Source organism: Podarcis cretensis, assembly GCF_951804945.1.
Source record: "Podarcis cretensis genome assembly, chromosome: 9".
Taxonomy (NCBI): domain Eukaryota; kingdom Metazoa; phylum Chordata; class Lepidosauria; order Squamata; family Lacertidae; genus Podarcis; species Podarcis cretensis.
Window position 1 is genome coordinate 61,810,039 of NC_137178.1, and position 21,207 is coordinate 61,831,245.

At 43.7% G+C, this 21,207-nt stretch overlaps 1 protein-coding gene across 4 annotated transcripts in view; it reads right to left on the bottom strand.

Moving 5' to 3' along the window:
* Positions 1–21,207, bottom strand: part of TEC (tec protein tyrosine kinase) — an 80,534-nt gene that overhangs the window by 42,303 nt on the left and 17,024 nt on the right. Inside the window, exon 1 of one of the 4 annotated variants that reach the window (XM_079989714.1) lies at positions 9,648–9,870. The exons of the other annotated variants lie outside the window; for them this stretch is intronic. Coding sequence (XP_079845840.1) covers positions 9,648–9,698 — 51 coding nt within the window. The 5' untranslated portion in view covers positions 9,699–9,870. Of the gene's footprint in view, positions 1–9,647; positions 9,871–21,207 lie in introns of those variants that run through there. 4 annotated transcript variants of the gene reach the window in all.

Below are 21,207 nucleotides of genomic sequence, written 5' to 3' on the forward strand. Positions count from 1 at the left end.
TCGATGTTAGATTTCAAGAGTTCTGGGGGCAAATAGTCTAAGCCTGGTGCTTTATTATTATTTTTAAACTGTGAAATAAGGTTATTGACCTCAGTTAGAGATACTGGAGGCCAGTCTGGTAAGTTTTCCAAAGATTCTGCTATTTGGTTGACCTCATTATCCTGCCCAATGATAGAGTGACATTTTGACACTTTGGCACCCTATCTGCAAAATTTAACAATTCCAAAATGCAGACGCACTTTCACTTTCGCAAGATTGAATGTACTGCCTTCGGCTGTACTTGAGGGCCGATTTCAAAAAAATTCCACTGGAAAAACGGTTATGTCTATGCGGAGGTGGCAGTATTGAGTCAGTGCCACATGTGTTTCTGGCTTGCACTCTTTACAAAGATTTGAGGAGTGAGGTTATTACCCCTCTATTATTGTCCATGCCGGGTCGCTCAGCCATTGCTACTGTGTCCTTTCTTTTAGCAGATGATCAGGTGACAGCAAAAACTGCAAGGTTTTTAGTGGGGGCAATTAGAATAAGATCCATTATTTGATTATTGATGTGCACCTCCAAAATGCATTTTGTATAGTTAAGTTTTCACCTCTATTTTCAGTACATTTCATTTTATTGCTATGGCTGGTGGCTGATGCAAAATAAAGATTCTTCTGAATGAAGTAGCTTAAAATTAGTTTAACGTTACTGCTGTGTTCTCTGCACAGAAGCAAAACTCTGCACTAGTGTGTCAGATTTAGCAACAAAAGCTGGATGCTGCCATAGCTCAGTGCTTTGCATGCAGAAGGTCCTTAGTTCAATCTTCAGCATCTCTAAGTGGAACTTAGAATATTTCCTGCCCGAAATCTGTGTAGTCGGTGCGTTCAGTACTGAGCAAGATGGTCCATTGATTTACTCTGTTATAAGGAAGCTTCCCATGTTCCTATAGCCAGCATGAATCATGCAAATCTGGGACCGATGAATGACTTCCCTTGTTTTGCATAATGCCTTCTACAATTTATTTACCGATCTGCATAATTTTTGCTGCTTCTGCTAACTGATGAGAAAGAAAGACAAGAATCTATGCATGGCACTAATCCCCACCACCCCCATGCCTTAGGGACAGAAACACTGCCAAGCTGAGCAAATTCCTGAACTATACTGAGAATGGTTAAGGAAAAAATGGTGGGTTTTGGTTACAGAAATGGCCATTGGCATAAAATCTGCTATGTTCAGTGGTCTTTGGACAAGAAGACGAAGAAGAAGAAGAAGAAGAAGAAGAAGAAGAAGAAGAAGAAGAAGAGTAGTTTGGATTTGATATCCTGCCTTTCACTCCCTTTAAGGAGTCTCAAAGCGGCTAACATTCTCCTTTCCCTTCCTCCCCCACAACAAACACTCTGTGAGGTGAGTGGGGCTGAGAAACTTCAAAGAAGTGTGACTAGCCCAAGGTCACCCAGCAGCTGCATGTGGAGGACGTGAACCCGGTTCCCCAGATAACGAGACTACCGCTCTTAACCACTACACCACACAAACCAAGGTGTTCAAATATTGTGCAACTTGTACAGAAACCAACTTTTCACTGCATATAAAAGTATAAATCATTGTTACGACTGCTGATTTCTGGGGCATTGGAAAACAACTTTTGATGGAATTTACACAGATGATGTTGGTATATTATACAAATTATGCTAAATATATAATTGTATGGGTGAAAATATGGGCTCAATAACTATTTCCTTCCAATTCCTGATATACTTCTAATGTGACCTTTAGTGCTGAATACATTTCCACCAGTGTTTTGTACTCTCCTACTGCTGCCGAAAAAGGTCATTTAAATATATTTCTAGCAAAGACTGTCATATGAAGTGGAAACAGGGGAAAAAATGTACTAAAAGGAAAAATGTGAATGCATTATGGGACACTAAAAAGAAGAAGTCAGATCAGAACACATTCATCTGCTTTTAACAAAATAAGACAAAATAAGGAAATAAGACTTTGAAGCTTTCCTTTGTCTTGCAGATGCTATTCTGTTTTAAAGAATGACGAAATGATAAATAAGCATTTTCAGGTATGTTTCTAATTTCTAATTTCTGAACTTCAAGCTGCATCCTAAAATGGACTATTTTGCCTACAAGATGAATAATGGGCTTGATGAGTCTATGTCTTTACACAGGGATACGCAATACCTGTATGCATGGATGTTCATATTTAAACATGAAATATTTATGGTTGAATTATGCTGGTTTACTGTAACTGTGCTGGGAGTCAGTAACTCAGTTCACACATTATGCCAAGCCAAGCCATGGCTTAGCACACAAACATGCAAGGGTGCTGATTCCCAGAGAGGTGAGCTCCTCCCTGGTATTACTGCTGCTTTCTACCTGGGGCTTAGTAGCATGTCATCTGAACATGAGGTCATTGTTCCTCTCCCTACAGACAAACCACAAGCTGTAAACCAAGGACAAACTCAAGTTCAAGTGACTCCTACTAAGCAAAATCATAGCTTAGACATTAGTAGCATGGCATCAGCAGGACCAGAGATAGCAAATGTGATCTGCCTTCCAGGAGCCTGCATGCTTGCATGTTCACACAATAAATGTAAAGCATAACAGTCTATAACACGGGTGTCAAACACAAGGCCCGCGGGCCAAATCCGGCCCGCCAGACCTCCTCATGTGGCCCGTGTAGCCGCCTCCGGCCTTCACCTTTTATTCTGGTTTTGTTTTTTTGTTTTTTTGACACAATAAAGTTTTCATGGTGCGGCTCCCTACTCGCCTCCCCCCGTCACTCTTAAGGATGTGGCTGCTGCATCAAATGTCCCCGCGTCTCTCAACTTGCGCCTTCGTCGTCGGGGGCCAAAGTGAGGCGGGCAGCTGGCTTCTCTCTCCCGCTCACTGCTCACAAAGAGCAAGCGGAAGGTAAGGTCTCTGCGCGCCGCGGAGGGGGAGTCTTTCTCCTCGGAGAAACTTTTTTATTCCAGCCTTGGATCTTCTTTTTTTTTAAAAAAAAAATAAATTTTTTATTAATTTCCAAATTTTTTAACATAAACAAAAACAACATAAAAACAAACACAAAAACTCATATATTCTTAACCTTATTTCCATAACCCTCTTTTCCCGGACTTCCCCATACCGTTCCCTTTTTGCATCCTTAATTTTAAACCATTATTCAGCAACCCTTCTTAACCAATTAAATGTAAATTCATTCTCTTTTTCAATTCCACCCTAAAATTAAACACAATTTTCCGCTGCAATTCTACGTCTTCTTTTCCTTTCCAGCCTTGGATCTTCTCCGGGGATGCTGGATCCTGGCATGTTAACTCGCCCTGCGGGAGGCATCCTCTTCTCCTCCGCGCTGGATTTCACCAGCCCGGGGCTTCCCTTCCTCTTCATTTCGCCTCCCTCTCCATCTTTGCACAGCCAGCCTTTCCAGGACCGACGATGCCCGTGATCAAGTTGTTCTTTGGGAATATGGGGCGGCTGGTGGTGGGGGGTGAGTGGGAGAGAGAGAGAGAGGCGCGCGCGCACACTCCAAACACCCTTAAAATAAATGTAAAGTGGGGGCGGCGATGATGATGGCCATGATGGGAGGGGGCTGTGTTCCCTGGCACCCCCTCCGCTCCCCGCCCCCCACCGCCGCCTTCCTCCTCCTCCTCCTCCTCCTCCTCCTCCTCTTGCAATTTTGCGGCAAGCCAAGCGAGGAAGGCCATCTGGCGCCCGGCTCTCTATCTCAGCTCCACAAGTTGGACTCCTTCCGGCACATGTCTGTCCCGCTGGCACATTCCTGGGAGGCGATCGGACGCAGCTCCTTGCAGCCCTTCCATCACTCGGTCACACAATTGGGCGGCTTGCTCTCCGCCCTGCCAGCAGCTCCGCCTTGATCTCTCCCTCCCGCCTCGGGGAAGGAAAGGAAGAAGCCGGAGATCCAGTTGCAGGCAGCGCGCTCGCGCTCTTTCGCCTTTTGCGCTATGCAATGGCACTCCGAGATGGGGGGGGGGCACGGGAATTAGCCAAGGAAAATGAGAGTGCACAAGGCATGTTGATGCCTTTCTGTCAGAGCTCTCTCTCTCTCTCACACACACACACACATTTTATTTACAGCCCCATGCCGTGTATGTTTACTCAGAAGCCAGCCTCACTCTCTTCGACAGGAGTTTCAAGTAAATGCACATAGGATTGCAGCAATCGTCTCATTAGGGCTCATTATAGAATCATAGAATCATAGAATCATAGAATTGGAAGAGACCACAAGGGCTATCGAGTCCAACCCCCTGCCAAGCAGGAAACACCATCAGAGCACTCCTGACATATGGTTGTCAAGCCTCTGCTTAAAGACCTCCAAAGAAGGAGACTCCACCACACTCCTTGGCAGCAAATTCCACTGTCGAACAGCTCTTACTGTCAGGAAGTTCTTCCTAATGTTTAGGTGGAATCTTCTTTCTTGTAGTTTGGAGCCATTGCTCCGTGTCCGCTTCTCTGGAAACAACTTTGTTTCCTAGTTCTGCTGGATCTCTCAGCGGCCTTTGATACAATCGACCATAACATCCTTCTGGACCGTCTACATTATTACAAAAAACAGTAATAATTGAATGCAGTGACAATAATTTATGATAATAAAGAGTGGACACATAGTCCTACAGATACAAACGACCCTTTGAGGGTGACCAAACTGCTGATGCGGCCCCCGATGAATTTGAGTTTGACACCCCTGGTCTATAATATATAACATTTACTGTTGTCTTGCAAAGCCCCATGCCTAGCACTTTGCAAGATCCATTAATCAGCTTATTGCCTATGCTTTGCAGGCTGTGCCTTTGTGTGCACAGTTTGATTCCATACTGTGTAGAAGGAAATGGATTACCTGACACCATTGTGATGTCAGGTGACTGCCCCTGCCAGTCTATAAAACTTGCCAAAAGGTAGCTTGGCTTGGGGGGGGGGGCACGTTTAACAAACTGGCCAGCTGTCTGGATCTAGTTCCCCACCCCTGATTTTAACCCTCTGTTTTCCTTCACCTTTAGCAAATCCCCCCTCAATTACATTTCTCTGTTTCCACAATGTTCCCAAATGACTAGCTCAAAGTCTCAGGCAAATGTAGTTGAGCCAGACAAAACGCTACACACATTAGAAAGAATTCTCCTTTTCAAGGCTGAACTTGAGTCTTATTTCACAACAGTTACACAGAAGGCTATAACCAGGCTCTGGTATTTATACTGGGCCTAGCAAATAGAGGTCTTTAACTGCTTGCCTATGTTAATTTTTCTAGATTTTAGTTTTATCTTTCGTAAACCACTTTGATGTAGTTGGGTTTGCTTGTTTTTTTTTTACAATCCAGAGGCATATAAACTTTATGAATAAATAAATATATATCAGAAGCTGATGTTGGCCATCCCTATTTTAAGGTTGCATGCATGTTAACAATTCTGCAGAAGCAACAACAGCATATGAATATTGTGGAATTGGTTGCAAAATCTGACTTCCTAAGGATCTTGCATCTCTTTTTTAGAAAGAGCAAATGTTGCAAAACAGATGCTTGAAAGCATGTCTAAAGACTAAAGGTGTGGTTACAGTTTTCCTCATAGCTCTTTGTCCTTTACCATCAAAACTGATTATGCAAAAGGTAAGTAATTACGCACAGCTTGTTTAATTTGCATAACTTATATATGTTAACTTATATATGCTGAGGCTCCAATACTTTGGCCACTTCATGAGAAGAGAAGACTCCCTGGAAAAGACCCTGATGTTGGAAAAGATGGAGGGCACAAGGAAAAGGGGACGACAGAGGACGAGATGGTTGGATAGTGTTCTCGAAGCTACTAAGATGAGTTTGACCAAACTGCGGGAGGCAGTGGAAGACAGAAGTGCCTGGCGTGCACTGGTCCATGGGGTCACGAAGAGTCGGACACGACTAAACGACTAAACAACAACATATATATTACAGTATTCAGTGCTTCTTGCATTATCTGGCCTTTGTTGATACTGGATTTTTGAAGCACACTGCTCCTGTGTATTACCAATTATTCCTGAACACAAACAGTCCCATACTCTCCAACTTTTCTCAGATGAAAATAGGAATGTTCTATTCTACATCAGGAAGCTTCTCCTGCGTTTGATCTCCCCCACACACATGTCATATACACATATACATCTGTTACCCTGAGCCAATTACCACCTCTCAGCCTAACCTACATCGAATGAATGTTGTAAAGAAAAAAATATGTGAGGGAAGGCATCGGGTACAACACCTTCAAAATAAAATTTTAGCTGTAATCAGCCTTGAGTCGGGGAAAAGGCAGGAAATACTGCTGCTGCTGCTGCTACTACTACTAATAATAATACAGTCAAACCTCGGTTTTCAAACGTCTTGGCTGCCAAACGTTTCGGAAGCCGAATGCCCAAAACCCGGAAATGTATGCTTCTGTTTCTGAACGCGCCTTGGAAGTTGAACAGCTTCCGAGGCGCGTTTCTCAATTTCCCCCATTGAACTTGCTGACAGCCCTTTGATCCTTGGCTTCTGAACGTTTTGGAAGTCAAACGGACTTCCGGAACAGATTACGTTCGAAAACCAAGGTTCCACTGTAATAGAAACTGAGAATGATAAGGAACATAAAGGTAAAGGTAAAGGTACCCCTGCCCGTACGGGCCAGTCTTGACAGACTCTGGGGTTGTGCGCCCATCTCACTTAAGAGGCCAGGGGCCAGCGCTGTCCGGAGACACTTCCAGGTCACGTGGCCAGCGTGACAAAGCTGCATCTGGCGAGCCAGAGCCGCACACGGAAACGCCGTTTACCTTCCCGCTGGTAAGCGGTCCCTATTTATCTATTTGCACCCGGAGGTGCTTTCGAACTGCTAGGTTGGCAGGCGCTGGGACCGAGCAGCGGGAGCGCACCCCGCCGCAGGGATTCGAACCGCCGACCTTTCGATCGGCAAGTCCTAGGCGCTGAGGCTTTAACCCACAGCGCCACCTGCGTCCCTGATAAGGAACATACCAGAGAGTAAATCCGATTGAACTCAGTGGAACTGCACAGTCTTTACCCAGTTAACTGGGAGTAAGCACTATTGAATACAATGGGATTTACATCTGAGTAGACATGTAAAGGCTTGCAGTGTAAGGCTCAATTTACAATATAGACACTCCACATATTTCCTTTTAAAAAATGCTGGCTGCTGAAGCATTGCAATTAAAGGATTTAAAGTGGATTTGTTATATTTTCCTTTAAAAATAAAAAAAGGCTTTGTATGCCAGCTTCATTTAGTGCAGGTATTTTATTTTCAGGATAAACAGGACTCCCGTTTTTGCACCTACACACAGCAAAGGCTTCTGTTTCCAATAAGGACGTGTGTGTGGGGTGTGTGTGTGTGATCTCTCCACCACTTTTAATTGTATTCCTGAGATTTGGGGGAAAGGGAAAAAGAAAACCAGGACATTCCAGGATCAGATCAGAAACCAGGATGGCTTCTGTAATTCCAGAACTGTCCCTGGAAAATGGGGACACTTGGAGGGTATGCAGCCCTGGATAGCTCTCCTCAGACGCTGAGGTTCTGGGTCCCAGTTTTCCATTCCGTCAGAATATGATATAGGAAAATACAAAAAGAACTCTCTCACATTCCATGCATGTTTACACAGAAATAAGTCCCTCTATGTTCATTGAAACTGTTCCTTAAGTTCCATGGGCTTCAAGTAGGTACCTGCTTACCTTTCCAAATGAAACCATTGGGGCTTAAGGCAGATGTGGAACTTGACTAGAATAACTGCAACACAAAATTATTGTGTCGTTCTTTTAACTTTTAACTTCTTTTAAGTTACATTCTAGTCTGATTGCGGACTCAGAAGGTGGCATGTAACATTTCACACACTGATTAGAATCCTATTGCAGGGTGAGGCAATGCCATATCATAAAATCTGCTTAACCTTTCCCCCATATATGGCATTTTCAAGCACCAGGTTCCTCCATGCCAACCTCTAATCGTATCAAAATCTAAGATAAATTGCTGACAACAGCTCATGTTACCTACCAATAAACAGTTGTTTATGCTAAATCTTCCACAACCAGCTGAGACCAGAAGAAGAAGGGGAAAGGGAAAGACTAGAGTCTTCTGTGAAAACTGCATCATCAATTCCTCTGGTTGAAATTAATCAGGAGATCTTAATCTGAGTTCTTCTTCAGAGAATGCTGTCTACCACAGTATGTAGGTGCTGGATAAGATTAAGGCAGCCATTTTACAAGATCTTTTGACTTGTTTTCATACTTGTCTCCCCAAATGAGCTTCTGCAGAGTGGTACATTATTCCTTGGTGACTGAAATTGTGGTATTTTTTGCTTGCTGGAGGCAGCTGTGCCAAGCACGTGCAGCTATATATTGCTTGAAAATAAACTTAATGGAGCAACCACCCACGCAAAGTCTTGTCACACTTTATGGAACACTAAATTTGTCTGCAAATAGAGGAAGTGTCCAGAGCAAATGCAGAATATAGTATATGGGCATGCAGTTTCAAGAGATATTGGGTATTTCTAGAATAAAGAAAAGGGGGGAAATTCATAAAGTTTGCATGTAGGTCCAGTAACCCAAATCTGGCTAACTTACTTTGGATCCAACCATTAGCTATAAAATTTACTAATGCAATATATTCAAAACAAAACAAAACAAATAATAATGAAAATAAATGTGCATGCACACTAAAGCTCATACCAATAACTAACTTAGTTGGTCTCTAAGGTGCTACTGGAAAGATTTATTTATTTATTTATTTATTTATTTATTTATTTGTTAGTTAGTTAGTTAGTTAGTTAGTTAGTTATTTTGTTTCAACTACAGCAGACCAACACGGCTACCTACCTGTAACTAGAAATATATTCAAAACACTTTCAGAAAGTAAAACAGTTTCCATTGTTACATGCTTCAGCCATTATATGTCCCTGATTCCAGTGACATTATGTTGGAAAATATAGGAATTCATTTTACCAAAAGTCAGATACATGTAGGAGTTTCAGGATCAAAGCGGACATGACAGCGACAAACCCCTTGTTCTTTTCATCCGTGTATCTCTCCTACTCGCAAATAAAGCAGTGCCTATGTTTTATTTTTAACAGTAAAAGTAGCCTGTAGGAGAAAGTCGTTAAACCTTCCCCCGCTCCTGCATTTTAAGTCTCCTCAGTTAGTCCATTGCTCCAGCCACAGTTCTGAATTCCTAGCTCACTTGTATCAGAGCCAAGGAAGAGAAAAACATGATTGGCGAAATGGACTGAGAGGCGTATTAAGTAATTTGTGCACACATGGGAGCTCAGTGTCCCTGCCCTCGTTTAACTGTTTTAAGTATGTCATTAAATTACATATAGACCATACACACGCTGTAAGAATCCTGAGAACTGTTGGTTAAGGGTGCTGGGAACTGTAGGTCTGGGGGATAAATTACAGTTTCAGGATTATTTGGGGGGGGGGGCAGATTTACTTTAAGCTTATGGTGTGTATCCAGACTTGAGCCTTTGCCCCACTTTATAAGTAGACACACAAATGATGGCCCCAGCATGTCTAGTTTGGCCATGATGATCTGGCCAAGCTTTTGTTATTGAAAGAGAGAAAAGAACATAAAATGCTTATAGGAATGCACAGTAATTGTACGGGCCAGATTTTAAAAATCGCTATTGTAATACCACTGCTGCCTCACCCACCTTTTTGCCTGCCCTTTTTCTCTTCCATTGGTCTCTGATCCAGCACGTCATGGCAGCTGCACAAACGGAGGGGCGATTCTGTACCCACTGCAGGAAACTACATGGAATAGGATGGCTCTCTCTAGCAGGAAATCAGTCTCATGAAATTATTCTTCTTCAGCTCACTCCATAAAGTGACCAAGAGACGAAGCACATGGACAAAGAGGATCAAGCCTCAAGGGAACCGAGACTGAGATGAAAGACAATCAGGAAAAAACAGGGAGTAAGAAAAAAATAACCCACAGAGGAGGAGGTGAGAAACCACCAGCATACCCTGTGACTATGAGAAAGAGGAAGTAGCAAGCAGTAGAAGGGAGGAAGCCCTTCTCAAGACGGACACCAGTGGTTTAGCTATCTGAGCGCCCATATGAAAACTGCCTGTGATGGCTCAGCATCTAACTATTTGCTAATCTCTTAAATAGGAACATATAAAGTGTTGTATTTAGATTGTTAGAAACAGCAGCGTTTTAACCTCCATATGCTGAAGTGAAATTTCGGAAGTCTAAATCCACAACATGCAAAACATACACCAATTTAAAATTATTGTGCGGCGTTCCCCTCCCCACCCCCAATTCATATGTCTTTATTTCATTCATACAAAACCTATCTGCGGAAAAACTGGCCAAGAACAAAAGGTTTATAGAATGCCATCTCCACTATAATATGCTAAGGGGTTTTTCTGAGATGGTTGTAAGAAGTGATTGGCTGGAATGTTCTGGTGCTACAAGAGAGTAGTGTAAGCAGTCAGATCTCCAGTTGCCATTGACTGTTCAGATCCAATAGAAGGTGATGGAAATCAAAGGGCCCAGAGAGAAAAAAGCTGGAAGAACCCATGGTCTAAGAGATCATAGAAAGGAATGTGGGGTTCTTCTGGACTTAGCATTGTCCTTAAATGCCCAGGCGTCAGCTGTGACATTGCTTAACTGCAGTCAATGTACCAAGTATGTTTACTTCTGAGGACTGCAAATCTGGCTAGGTGGCACATATAAAGGTAAAGGGACCCCTGACCATTAGGTCCAGTTGTGACCGACTCTGGGGTTGCGGCGCTCATCTCGCTTTACTGGCCGAGGGAGCCGGCGTACAGCTTCCGGGTCATGTGGCCAGCATGACTAAGCCGCTTCTGGCGAACCAGAGCAGCGCACGGAAACGCCGTTTACCTTCCCGCCGGAGCAGTACCTATTTATCTACTTGCATTTTGACGTGCTTTCAAACTGCTAGGTTGGCAGGAGCAGGGACCGAGCAATGGGAGCTCACCCTGTCGCGGGGATTCGAACCGCCAACCTTCTGATCGGCAAATCCTAGGTTCTGTGGTTTAACCACAGTGCCACCCGCGTCCCTGGGTGGCACATGTACCCTAGCTACAATTCAGGCTAGGTGGCACACATTACATCACATCTGGACTGCTGTTGTGTACTCTCAATAGAGTTGCCTTTGAAGAGTGTCCAGATAGTGATATTGGTTCCAAATGCAGAGTCTGGGTTGTTAATCAGGAACACACCTATTAATGTAATTGTTTTTTAAATAAGCATAAGGAGTGTGTGACTTCTTTACTGAAACCACTGGTCAAGTTCCAATTTGTTTCCAGGTTCATATCAGAAAAGGTGATGATCTTTAAAGTCCTTCATGGCTTGGAACCAGGATATTTGAATGGGATATTTCTCCCATTTGAGCCTGCTAAGTTCTTCTCCACAGACCCATGTGTGTATTCTTAGTTGAGACCAACAGTGCCAATTTAGGGAGGTGTGGGTGATTCCCTTTCACAGGGCACTGAGCTGAGGGGGCACAAAACAACCACCACCACCACCTATATTTCTACGGATACCTACTGAAAAGATCTGTTTAAAAATGCAAAATAAAAATATCATGAAAGTAAGAAATATTGGAGCGGGGACAAATTTTGTCTTTGAAAATTCCCTCTCACATCTTTGCCAGGCTAGCTTCATTAGCTGCAAACACCGAAAGTTTGGATCCCCTCCATTAATGAAGCTCATCTTGCTCCCTCTTTAAAGGTAAAGGTAAAGGTACCCCTGCCCGTACGGGCCAGTCTTGACAGACTCTGGGGTTGTGCGCCCATCTCACTTAAGAGGCCAGGGGCCAGCGCTGTCCGGAGACACTTCCGGGTCACGTGGCCAGCGTGACATCGCTGCTCTGGCCAGAGCCAGAGCCAGAGCCAGAGCCGCACACGGAAACACCGTTTACCTTCCCGCTGGTAAGCGGTCCCTATTTATCTACTTGCACCCGGAGGTGCTTTCGAACTGCTAGGTTGGCAGGCGCTGGGACTGAGCAGCGGGAGCGCACCCCGCCGCAGGGATTCGAACCGCCGACCTTTCGATCGGCAAGCCCTAGGCGCTGAGGCTTTAACCCACAGCGCCACCTGCGACGGTTGCTAAAAGCTACCTGTTTAGGATGCCCATGAATGGTTCTCATTTCCTGTACTGCATCGCTGTTGTTTTAAACTTGCTGCATAATGAACACAATAAGAATTTTTTCTATTACCTAATTCTTTCAGTGGCTGCATTGTATCTTTGTGTATTATGCTGTTTTAGTATATTGATTTTAGCTTACTGTTACCTTAGTTTACCTCGAACTTTTTAAAAGAAGGGAAGCATATAATTTTAATGAATCAGTAGATAGGTGCCAGGGTGGTGGTGGTGGAAACAAGAACAAAGAGATGGAAGAAGGGATGGTCCAGAGAGATGCAAATAATAGAAAATGAGTTGAAGAAGAAAGAATGAGAAAGACAGTAGTTAGAAAGGGAAGGAACGTAGAAACAAACCAGTCAACAAACTACATATGGATTGTAAATTAATAACCAGCCAAATCTTTCAATCCAAGCTTAGAGTATAGTTGGGTATGTTGGTTATGTTTGTGCTAATATTCAACATATCCAGTTTGGATTTCTGTTTCTTTTTGATAGGCAAGACAATAATACATCAACAAATGATAGCAGCATATTAATCATGCACAAGTGCTCCTTTGAAAGCTCAAAAACTAAGAAAAACACAAAATTAAAACCCCAGAATAAGGTGCCTGCTTAAAACATTTTTGTTTAGCCAAACCATATACATAAATGATGATGCATTTTAATTTCTTTTACTGTTTGTTTTTATTATTTTTTAAAAAATTAGTTGTTTTTATTGGTAATTTTAATATTTCTTGTAAATGCTTAGTTAGGGGTGTTACTACAATCAAGCAGTACAGTCGTACCTCGGAACTCAAATGGAATCCGTTTCAGAAGTCTGTTCGACTTCCAAAACATTCGGAAACCAAGACATGGCTTCCAATTGGCTGCAGGAAGCTCCTGCAGCCAATCGGAAGCCATGGAAGCCCTGTCAGACATTCGGGTTCCTCCAAAGAACGTTTGCAAACCGGAACACTCACTTCTGGGTTTGCGGCGTTTGGGAGCCAAAATGTTCGCCTTGCAAGGCGTTCGACTTCTGAGGTATGACTGTATATGAATTTTGTTAACTAAATATTAGCATTTCAACCTTTCTGGTTACGGCATATGCTTCAGACACTACAGAATCATAAGAATATCCACAAAATACCTACATACCTATGTGCCTTTCCAGATATGTGTGTGGGTGTGTGGGTGTGGGTGTGGGTGTGGGTGTGGGTGTGTGTATGTGTGTATATATATATATATATATATATATATATATATATATATATATACACACACACACACACACACACACACACAGACACACACACATATATATACCTGTTTAAGGCCACTGTGCAGCATTTGGGCTAAATTTGATCTGCACCACCAGTAAGAGCCTTACCCTCACACAGTTAGCAGTATTATGCAGAAAAATCACTCACTACCCAATCTGTGTGGCAAGTTACTAAATGATGGAAGAATGAATACACAAAACAAGGAAAAGGTGTAGAGCCCTGCAGGGAAAGGGGATTATCTTGCTGGCATTTTTGGAAGAGGATCAGGAATAAAACTGCCAGTATTTTTAATATCTTTATATGAATCTTTGGTATGGCCACATTTGGAATACCGCATACAGTTCTAGTAGTGGAACTACAAAAGGTTCAGAAAAGGGCAGCCAAAATAAGAACTACCTTTAGAACTTTTAGCAGGGGAGGTAAAAAAAAAGTAGTCATATGCTAAGAGGTTTATAATATCACACACAGCTTGAAGAAGCTGACTAGAGAGAAATATTTAATACCAAATACTCTGGATATTTAATTAAATTAATTGTGCAGGTGATTCAAGACAGACTGGTGGAAGTATTCCTTCACACAGGGTCTGAATTATGGAACTGGCTGCCACATGTTTAGCAGTCATTAAAGATGGGAGTTGAGAAACCCATGAAGGATGAATTATCAATCTACTCTTAGTCATGAAGGCTCTATCCAACCTCCAGCTGCTGGGATGGGAGAAAAACAGGGGGAGGCTTGGCCTTCATTTTCTGTTTGCAGGCTTCCCAGAGGCCACTGGGGGGAAAAAGATGTTGGACTAGACAGATCATTGGTCTGACCAAGCAGACTCTTCTTACACTCATGTGTTTTGGAGGTGTTAAAGGACTACAACAACACTCTCCCACACTCCAGAAGTGTGGCAGGGCAGCAACAGGCTTTAAAAGTTTCCCTCCCCTCCTTTCGTAGAATACAAAATGACATTTTGAAAATATTTAAAGTGTCTGGGCTTGGCAACATGGGGATGAGTTGCAGCATGGCTCACTAATGATGTTCCTGCTCAGTTCTGGACCGCCACCTGCAATAGCTGCCTACCCACTCCCCATATGCAATACTCCAGTGAAAGGTTGGCTTCTTTTTTTTGAAACAACCATGATGACAATGGGACTATAAATCTGCTTTTGTGGTGAAAGGAGGGTGCAAGCAGTGGGCAGTGCTGGACTGAGACACAGGGACAGTGGCCTCTAGTGGGATATGTCTTGGGCAGGCCCTGTTGGCCCACATTTTAGCACCTGAAGCCAAGGATAAGATACCCACCCACCCACCCCTTCACATACAGAAGCAAACTACAGTGGCAGCCAAATCCTACTTTGACACTAGTCACTACATACTTGGTTGGTAGAATGCAGATTTTCTTGTATGGCATTAGATTCAGCAATGATACAGTCGTACCTTGGATCCCAAACAACTTGCGAGTCCAATGTTTTGGCTCCCGAAGGAGCTTCCTGCAGCCAATCGGAAGCCACGCCTTGGTTTCTGAACATTTTGGAAGTCAAACGGATTTCTGGAACGGATTTCATTTGACTTCCAAGATACCACTATAGCAGCATATACTATGCCTTTAATTTTGAAATGGTTTTGTTTGGAAGCTAGATTTACATGATTTACCACCAAAAAATGGACAAGGGGCCTTTTTGCGCATGAGGCTTAAATCAGCACTTTCTTAATTCCATCTGTAGTCATGTGAAACTAAAACCTAAATTTGGCTCAGCAAATAGAGGCCTCTGGGCCAAAGATGATCCTGCAGATGTACTTTTTGGTCCTGAAACTAACAATCCAGAGACCGAAGAGATGTGAAAGAAGTAGTATCTGTTGTATTAAAACTTGCTGGCAAGCCAGTTTGGAAAGAAAGGTGCTGCTGAGAACAGCAGCTTATACAAATTAAATCACTTTAAAACCATACAATTTGTAAACAGCATAATCACAGTTACAGAAGCAGCAGTTAAAATATTTCAGATCACTATATCACAGCCTGCTAGTACTACTGAGTCTACTGCTTATAGAGCTATCTCATTAAAATAAAGCCTAAAAATACATGTGTGGTCTAAACCACTGAGCCTTGGCCTTGCCGATCGGAAGGTAGGCGGTTTGAATCTCTGCAATTGGGTGAGCTCCTGTTGTTCGGTCCCAGCTCCTGCCAACCTAGCAGTTCGAAAGCACGTCAAGTGCAAGTAGATAAATAGGTACTGCTCCGGCGGGAAGGGAAACAGCGTTTCCATGTGCTGCTCTGGCTCGACAGAAGTGGCTTAGTCATGCTGGCCACGTGACCCAGAAACTGTCTGCAGACAAACGCCAGCTCCCTCGGCCAGTAAAGCGAGATGAGTGCACAACCCCAGAGTCATCTGCGACTGGACCTAATGGTCAGGGGTAACTTTACCTTTACCTTTAAACACTACCAAGGAGGAAGCTCAGTGCTTTTTTCCTGGAGGGTGGGGGACGCAGGGGTATGCATACCCCTAAACATTTTGTGAATCTTTGTACTTTTTTCCATTTGCTGTCTTTATTTTTCCCAATTTGAACTATAAAATGGTAATTTTAGTGAGAGTATCCCTAAACACTGTTTTAGAAAAGAAGCACTGAGAAGCTGATAATGTATCTCAGGGGAGAGAGCTCTATAGTGGTGGGGCTAGCACAGAAAAAGTACTGTCACTTGATCTGCCCCTGCCTGAGTTCCCTTCCCAGAGTAAAAGTCTCTACAACAAATTCTATTTCATGAGGAGTAAGGACTCAGACGCGGGTGGCGATGTTGGTTAAACCACAGAGCCTAAGACTTGCCAATCTGAAGGTCGGCGGTTCAAATCCCCATGACAGGGTGAGCTCTCGTTGCTTGGTCCCTACTCCTGCCCACCTAGCAGTTCGAAAGCGCGTCAAAGTGCAAGTAGATAAATAGGTACCGCTCTGGCAGGAAGGTAAACGGCGTTTCTGTGCACTGCTCTGGTTCGTCAGAAGCGACTTAGTCATGCTGGCCACATGACCCGGAAGCTGTAGACCGGCTCCCTCGGCCAATAAAGCGAGACGAGTGCCGCAACCCCAGAGTTGGTCACGACTGGACCTAATGGTCAGGGGTCCCTTTACCTTTAAGGACTCAGAGAAGAGCCTGAGAACAATAATAGATTTTGAAGGTACAATCAAAGGCAACAGCATCGCTAACGGGTGGACCGAAGTTGCAGTAGGGGACAGGTGGCACCATCCATTGGATGAAAGGTTTTATAGCTAAGCAGCAGCAACTTGAACTGAACCATAGTGCCAGTTAGTGCTGCTAAAGCAAGACTGACTGTATACGACTTTGCTGTTCCCTATACGTAAGGAGATGTGTGGCAACATTTTGCACTAGCTAAAACCTCTGAGTTGTTTTCAAGAATGGCCCCATACAGAGTGCGTTGCTTGGAAGTTAAGAAAGCATAGATTAGTATATTGCAAGTTCCTCTCTACTCAAGAAAGGTCAAGGCATTGCAACAAACAGAGCAGAAAGAAAGCATTTTAGCTACTCTGGCAACCAACTTACCAAAGAGCAGGGTTGAAACAAAAGCAAAAACAACTCCCAGACTTTCAACCTTTTCTGTTAGGGAGATTTAGAATCCCATCAATCACAGGAGACCTATTCCCTCTACAACTCCCTCTATTTCTTCAAGAAAAACAAACGTGGGCAATTTTATGGTTTATTTTTTCACTCCAAGATGAATTCCAGTGTTGAAGAATGCCCCAAATAAGCTTGCATATATCATGTATAAGCACTTTTTTATCCCAATATAGTAATTCTTAAAAAGAAATTTAAAAATGGATGTAGGAAGTTTTATGGAATATTTTTCTACCTCAACCCAAATTCAGATTAATAATAGAATTGTAGAATTGTAGAGTTGGGAGGGACTCTGTTATCCAGCCCAACCCCTGTAATGCAGGAATCTCAACTGCATCATATGTGACAATGTGTCTGAGAAGGCATAAATGATGTGCCATAAGAAAGGTATTTTATCTGTTTCTCTGGGTCAGTTTTTGCTTAATACCTCTTTTATGCCAACAAGTTAACAACTGTTAGGGCAACAAAGGATCCCATGTGAAAGATTCATTTGATTTTTCCATGGTTCTTCCTGCCACCCACAGTGCTGTAAATGGTAAGTGGCAGAAATTGGATAAATTTGGGGACATTGTTTACCACTGTGCAGGTGACACTATTATAAAAGAACTACACTCTGGGTGGCTTCCAACAAAATATTAAAATACAGTAACGCATCAAACATTTAAAGCTTCCCTAAACAGGGCTGCCTTCAGATGTCTTCTAAAAGTCTGGTAGTTTTGTTCTCTTTGACATCTGGTAGGAGGGCGTTCCACAGGGTGGGTGCCACTACCGAGAAGGCCCTCTGCCTGGTTCCCTGTAACTTGGCTTCTCGCAGTGAAGGAATTGCCAGAAGGCCCTCGGCGCTGGACCTCAGGGTCCGGGTAGAATGATGGGGGTGGAGACGCTCCTTCAGATATGCTGGACCGAGGCCGTTTAGGGCTTTAAAGGTCAACACCAGCACTTTGAATTGTGCTCAGAAACGTACTGGGAGCCAATGTAGGTCTTTCAAGACCAGTGTTATGTGGTCTCGGTGGCCGCTCCCAGTCACCAGTCTAGCTGACGCATTCTGGATTATTTGTAGTTTCCGGGTCACCTTCAAACGTAGCCCCACATAGAGTGCATTGCAGTAGTCCAAGCGAGAGATAACCAGAGCATGCACTACTCTGGCGAGGCAGTCCGCAGGCAGATAGGGTCTCAGCCTGCATACCAGATGGAGCTGGTAAACAGCTGCCCTGGACACAGAATTGACCTGCACCTCTATGGACAACTGCGAGTCCAAAATGACTCCCAGGCTGCACACCTGGTCCTTCAGGGGCATAGTTACCCCATTTAGGACCAGGGAGTCCTCCACACCCGCCTGCCTCCTGTCCCCCAAAAACAGTACAGTGGTGCCCCGCAAGACGAATGCCTTGCAAGACAAAAAACTCACTAGACAAAAGGGTTTTCCGTCTTTTGAGGTGCTTTGCAAGACGAATTTCCCTATGGGCTTGCTTCGCAAGACGAAAACGTCTTGCGAGTTCTTGCGATTTCCCCCCTTTCCCCCCCTTTTTCTAAGCCGCTAAGCGCCGCTTAGCCGCTAAGCTGCTAATAGCCGCTAAGCCGCTAATAGCGCTAATCCGCTAATAGGGGTGCTTCGCAAGACGAAAAAACCGCAAGACGAAGAGACTCACGGAACGAATTAATTTCGTCTTGCGAGGCACCACTGTATTTCTGCCTTGTCATGAATCAACCTCAATATGTTAGCCGCCAGTACAGTGATCTACTGTGTAAATTCTAAAACAAAAAGTACACATGAGATTGTTTTTAACACCCTTTTCAGTGGTTAGGGCTAGCTTTAGAAAAGTTTGTTATTTTCCTTTTCCTTGTAGATCATAAATGATTGACAAAGAAATGTGTGGGCTGGTATGCCAAGAAAGATTAAGCCAGTTTCTTAGATGAAACTGGTCAAAGAATGCTTTAGCAACTTATTAGTGACATATAAACCCATTAGTAGCTGAATTGTCAGAGCATTTTTACAGCAACCAATAGAGGCAATTTGCACACGAGAAGGGAGTACTGTGAAGATAACTGAAACTGTGTTTGACACTGTCAGGTCAGCACTTAGTACTACTAAAAGCCAAACTGCCTTTTAAAGTTAACTTGTCTCATCAGCAGTGGAAACTGCTGTGGTAAAAGTTGTAGTTGTATTTGCAGTTTTCCTGTGAATGCATATTGCTTCTTTAAATTGCAGCCTTTAATATTTTATTGAAACACATTGTCACAACTTTTCCAGAGAAGTCAAAATGGCCTTTTCAACACCTCTTCCTGCAGCAGCTGCTGCCACTTTAATATGGCAGAAAGTGAAAGGATGGGCCACAATATGCCATGTGGCAAAAAACCAGTTTGGGATGGAAGGATAACACTGGCACTGTATTCTCCCAACTTGTGATTCCCATAAACTGGCATGCAGAAGCATAACGCCTCCAACAGTACAAAGAAAGCTGCCTTATACTGAATCAGGTCATTTATACATCTAATGGAAACATAATACAGTGGTACCTCAGGTTAAGAACTTAATTCGTTATGGAGGTCTGTTCTTAACCTGAAACTGTTCTTAACCTGAAGCTTCACTTTAGCTAATGGGGCCTCCTGCTGCCGCCGTGCCACCGGAGCACGATTTCTGTTCTTATCCTGAAGCAATGTTCTTAACCCAAGGTAATATTTCTGGGTTAGCGGAGTCTGTAACCTGAAGCGTATGTAACCCGAGGTACCACTGTATAACTGTTGTGGCTAGTCACAAGCTAATCAAGTTGGTGGGAGTGAATTTTACAGTTTTAACTTTGCGCTGTACTTTCATTTGCTTGTTTTGACTCTTCTAACATTCAGCTTGATTGGGTAGTCCTATGTTCCAGCATTATGAAAGAAGGAAAAAATCTCTCTCTTCACTTTCTCCCAGCATTCGAAACTCCCATTGTTCTAGGCCCATTCTAGACAGGGAATTTCATTAATGCGAGCAGTTTTTGAGCTCTGGGAGCAGTACTGTGCCTAAGATTTCAGATTAAAACTGCCACTGCTAGAAAAAAAAAGGAGGAGCTTTTTCTGCCTCCCCACTTTCAGCCACTGTCTGAGGACTGAAGAAGGGACCCTCATAAGAATATTAGGGGGAGGGCAGGGGGAAGTATGGCTTTGTTTTTGCAGTCTTCAGATAACTAAACCATGTGAAAAATGAATATAAGATTTTAGCTGCAGTTCATTCATTTTCAGCTTTGTAGTCTGGTTATTAAAAAAGCGTGCCTAGACATTCCATTACGACGCTCATAACCTAGGTTTAAGGTGCCATTTAGCTCCTAGTTTCCATATCTCAGTTTCTAACACTGCTTTCTCCATACCATGTATAATGTCCGTCTTGAGCTCTCATATGAAAGCCCCTCCCAGAATATTGTGGCAGCAAAGTACAGTGGTACCTCGGGTTACATACGCTTCAGGTTACAGACTCCGCTAACCCAGAAATAGTACCTCAGGTTAAGAACTTTGCTTCAGGATGAGAACAGAAACCGCGCAGCGGCAGCGCGGTGGCAGCGGGAGGCCCCATGAGCTAAACTGGTGCTTCAGGTTAAGAACAGTTTCAGGTTAAGAACGGACCTCCGGAACGAATTAAGTACTTAACCTAAGGTAACACTGTATAGCTTCCCTAGTCGAGCTGGAAAGCCGGGGCAGCTATGTCAGGAAGGTATAGAAGACCTAAACACACACACACAAAGTCCCAAAATGTGGTTGCATCAGGTTTGTAAAGAGCCACTTGCAGTGCTTTCTTTTTTTTAAAGGTATTGGTACTCACCATGAAGTTGTTATAGTTAAGTGCCACTCTCTTAACAATTGGGAGTGGGGGGGTGGAAAGGTGCTGGTACTGCAAACCCTTGAGTACTCCCAGAAAAACACAACGCACTAGCCCACATGCCTGGTTGCCTTGCTTAAAACTCCAAAAATTCCAGGAAAGAATTTGCAACCTGGGGCTGAAACGACAATGCTAACTCACATCACCCCTGATCAGTGGCGTAGCGTGGGGGGTGCAGGGGGGGCCGGCCGCACCGGGCGCAACATCTGGGGGTTAGGGTTAGGGGGCACAAATCCACGGGTTAGGGGGCGCAAATCCATGGGTTAGGGGGCGCAAATTACTTGCCTTGCCCCGGGTGCTGACAACCCACGCTACGCCACTGCCCCTGATCATTCACCATACTGGCTGGGAATGGTGGGACTTCGGGAGTCCAGCGA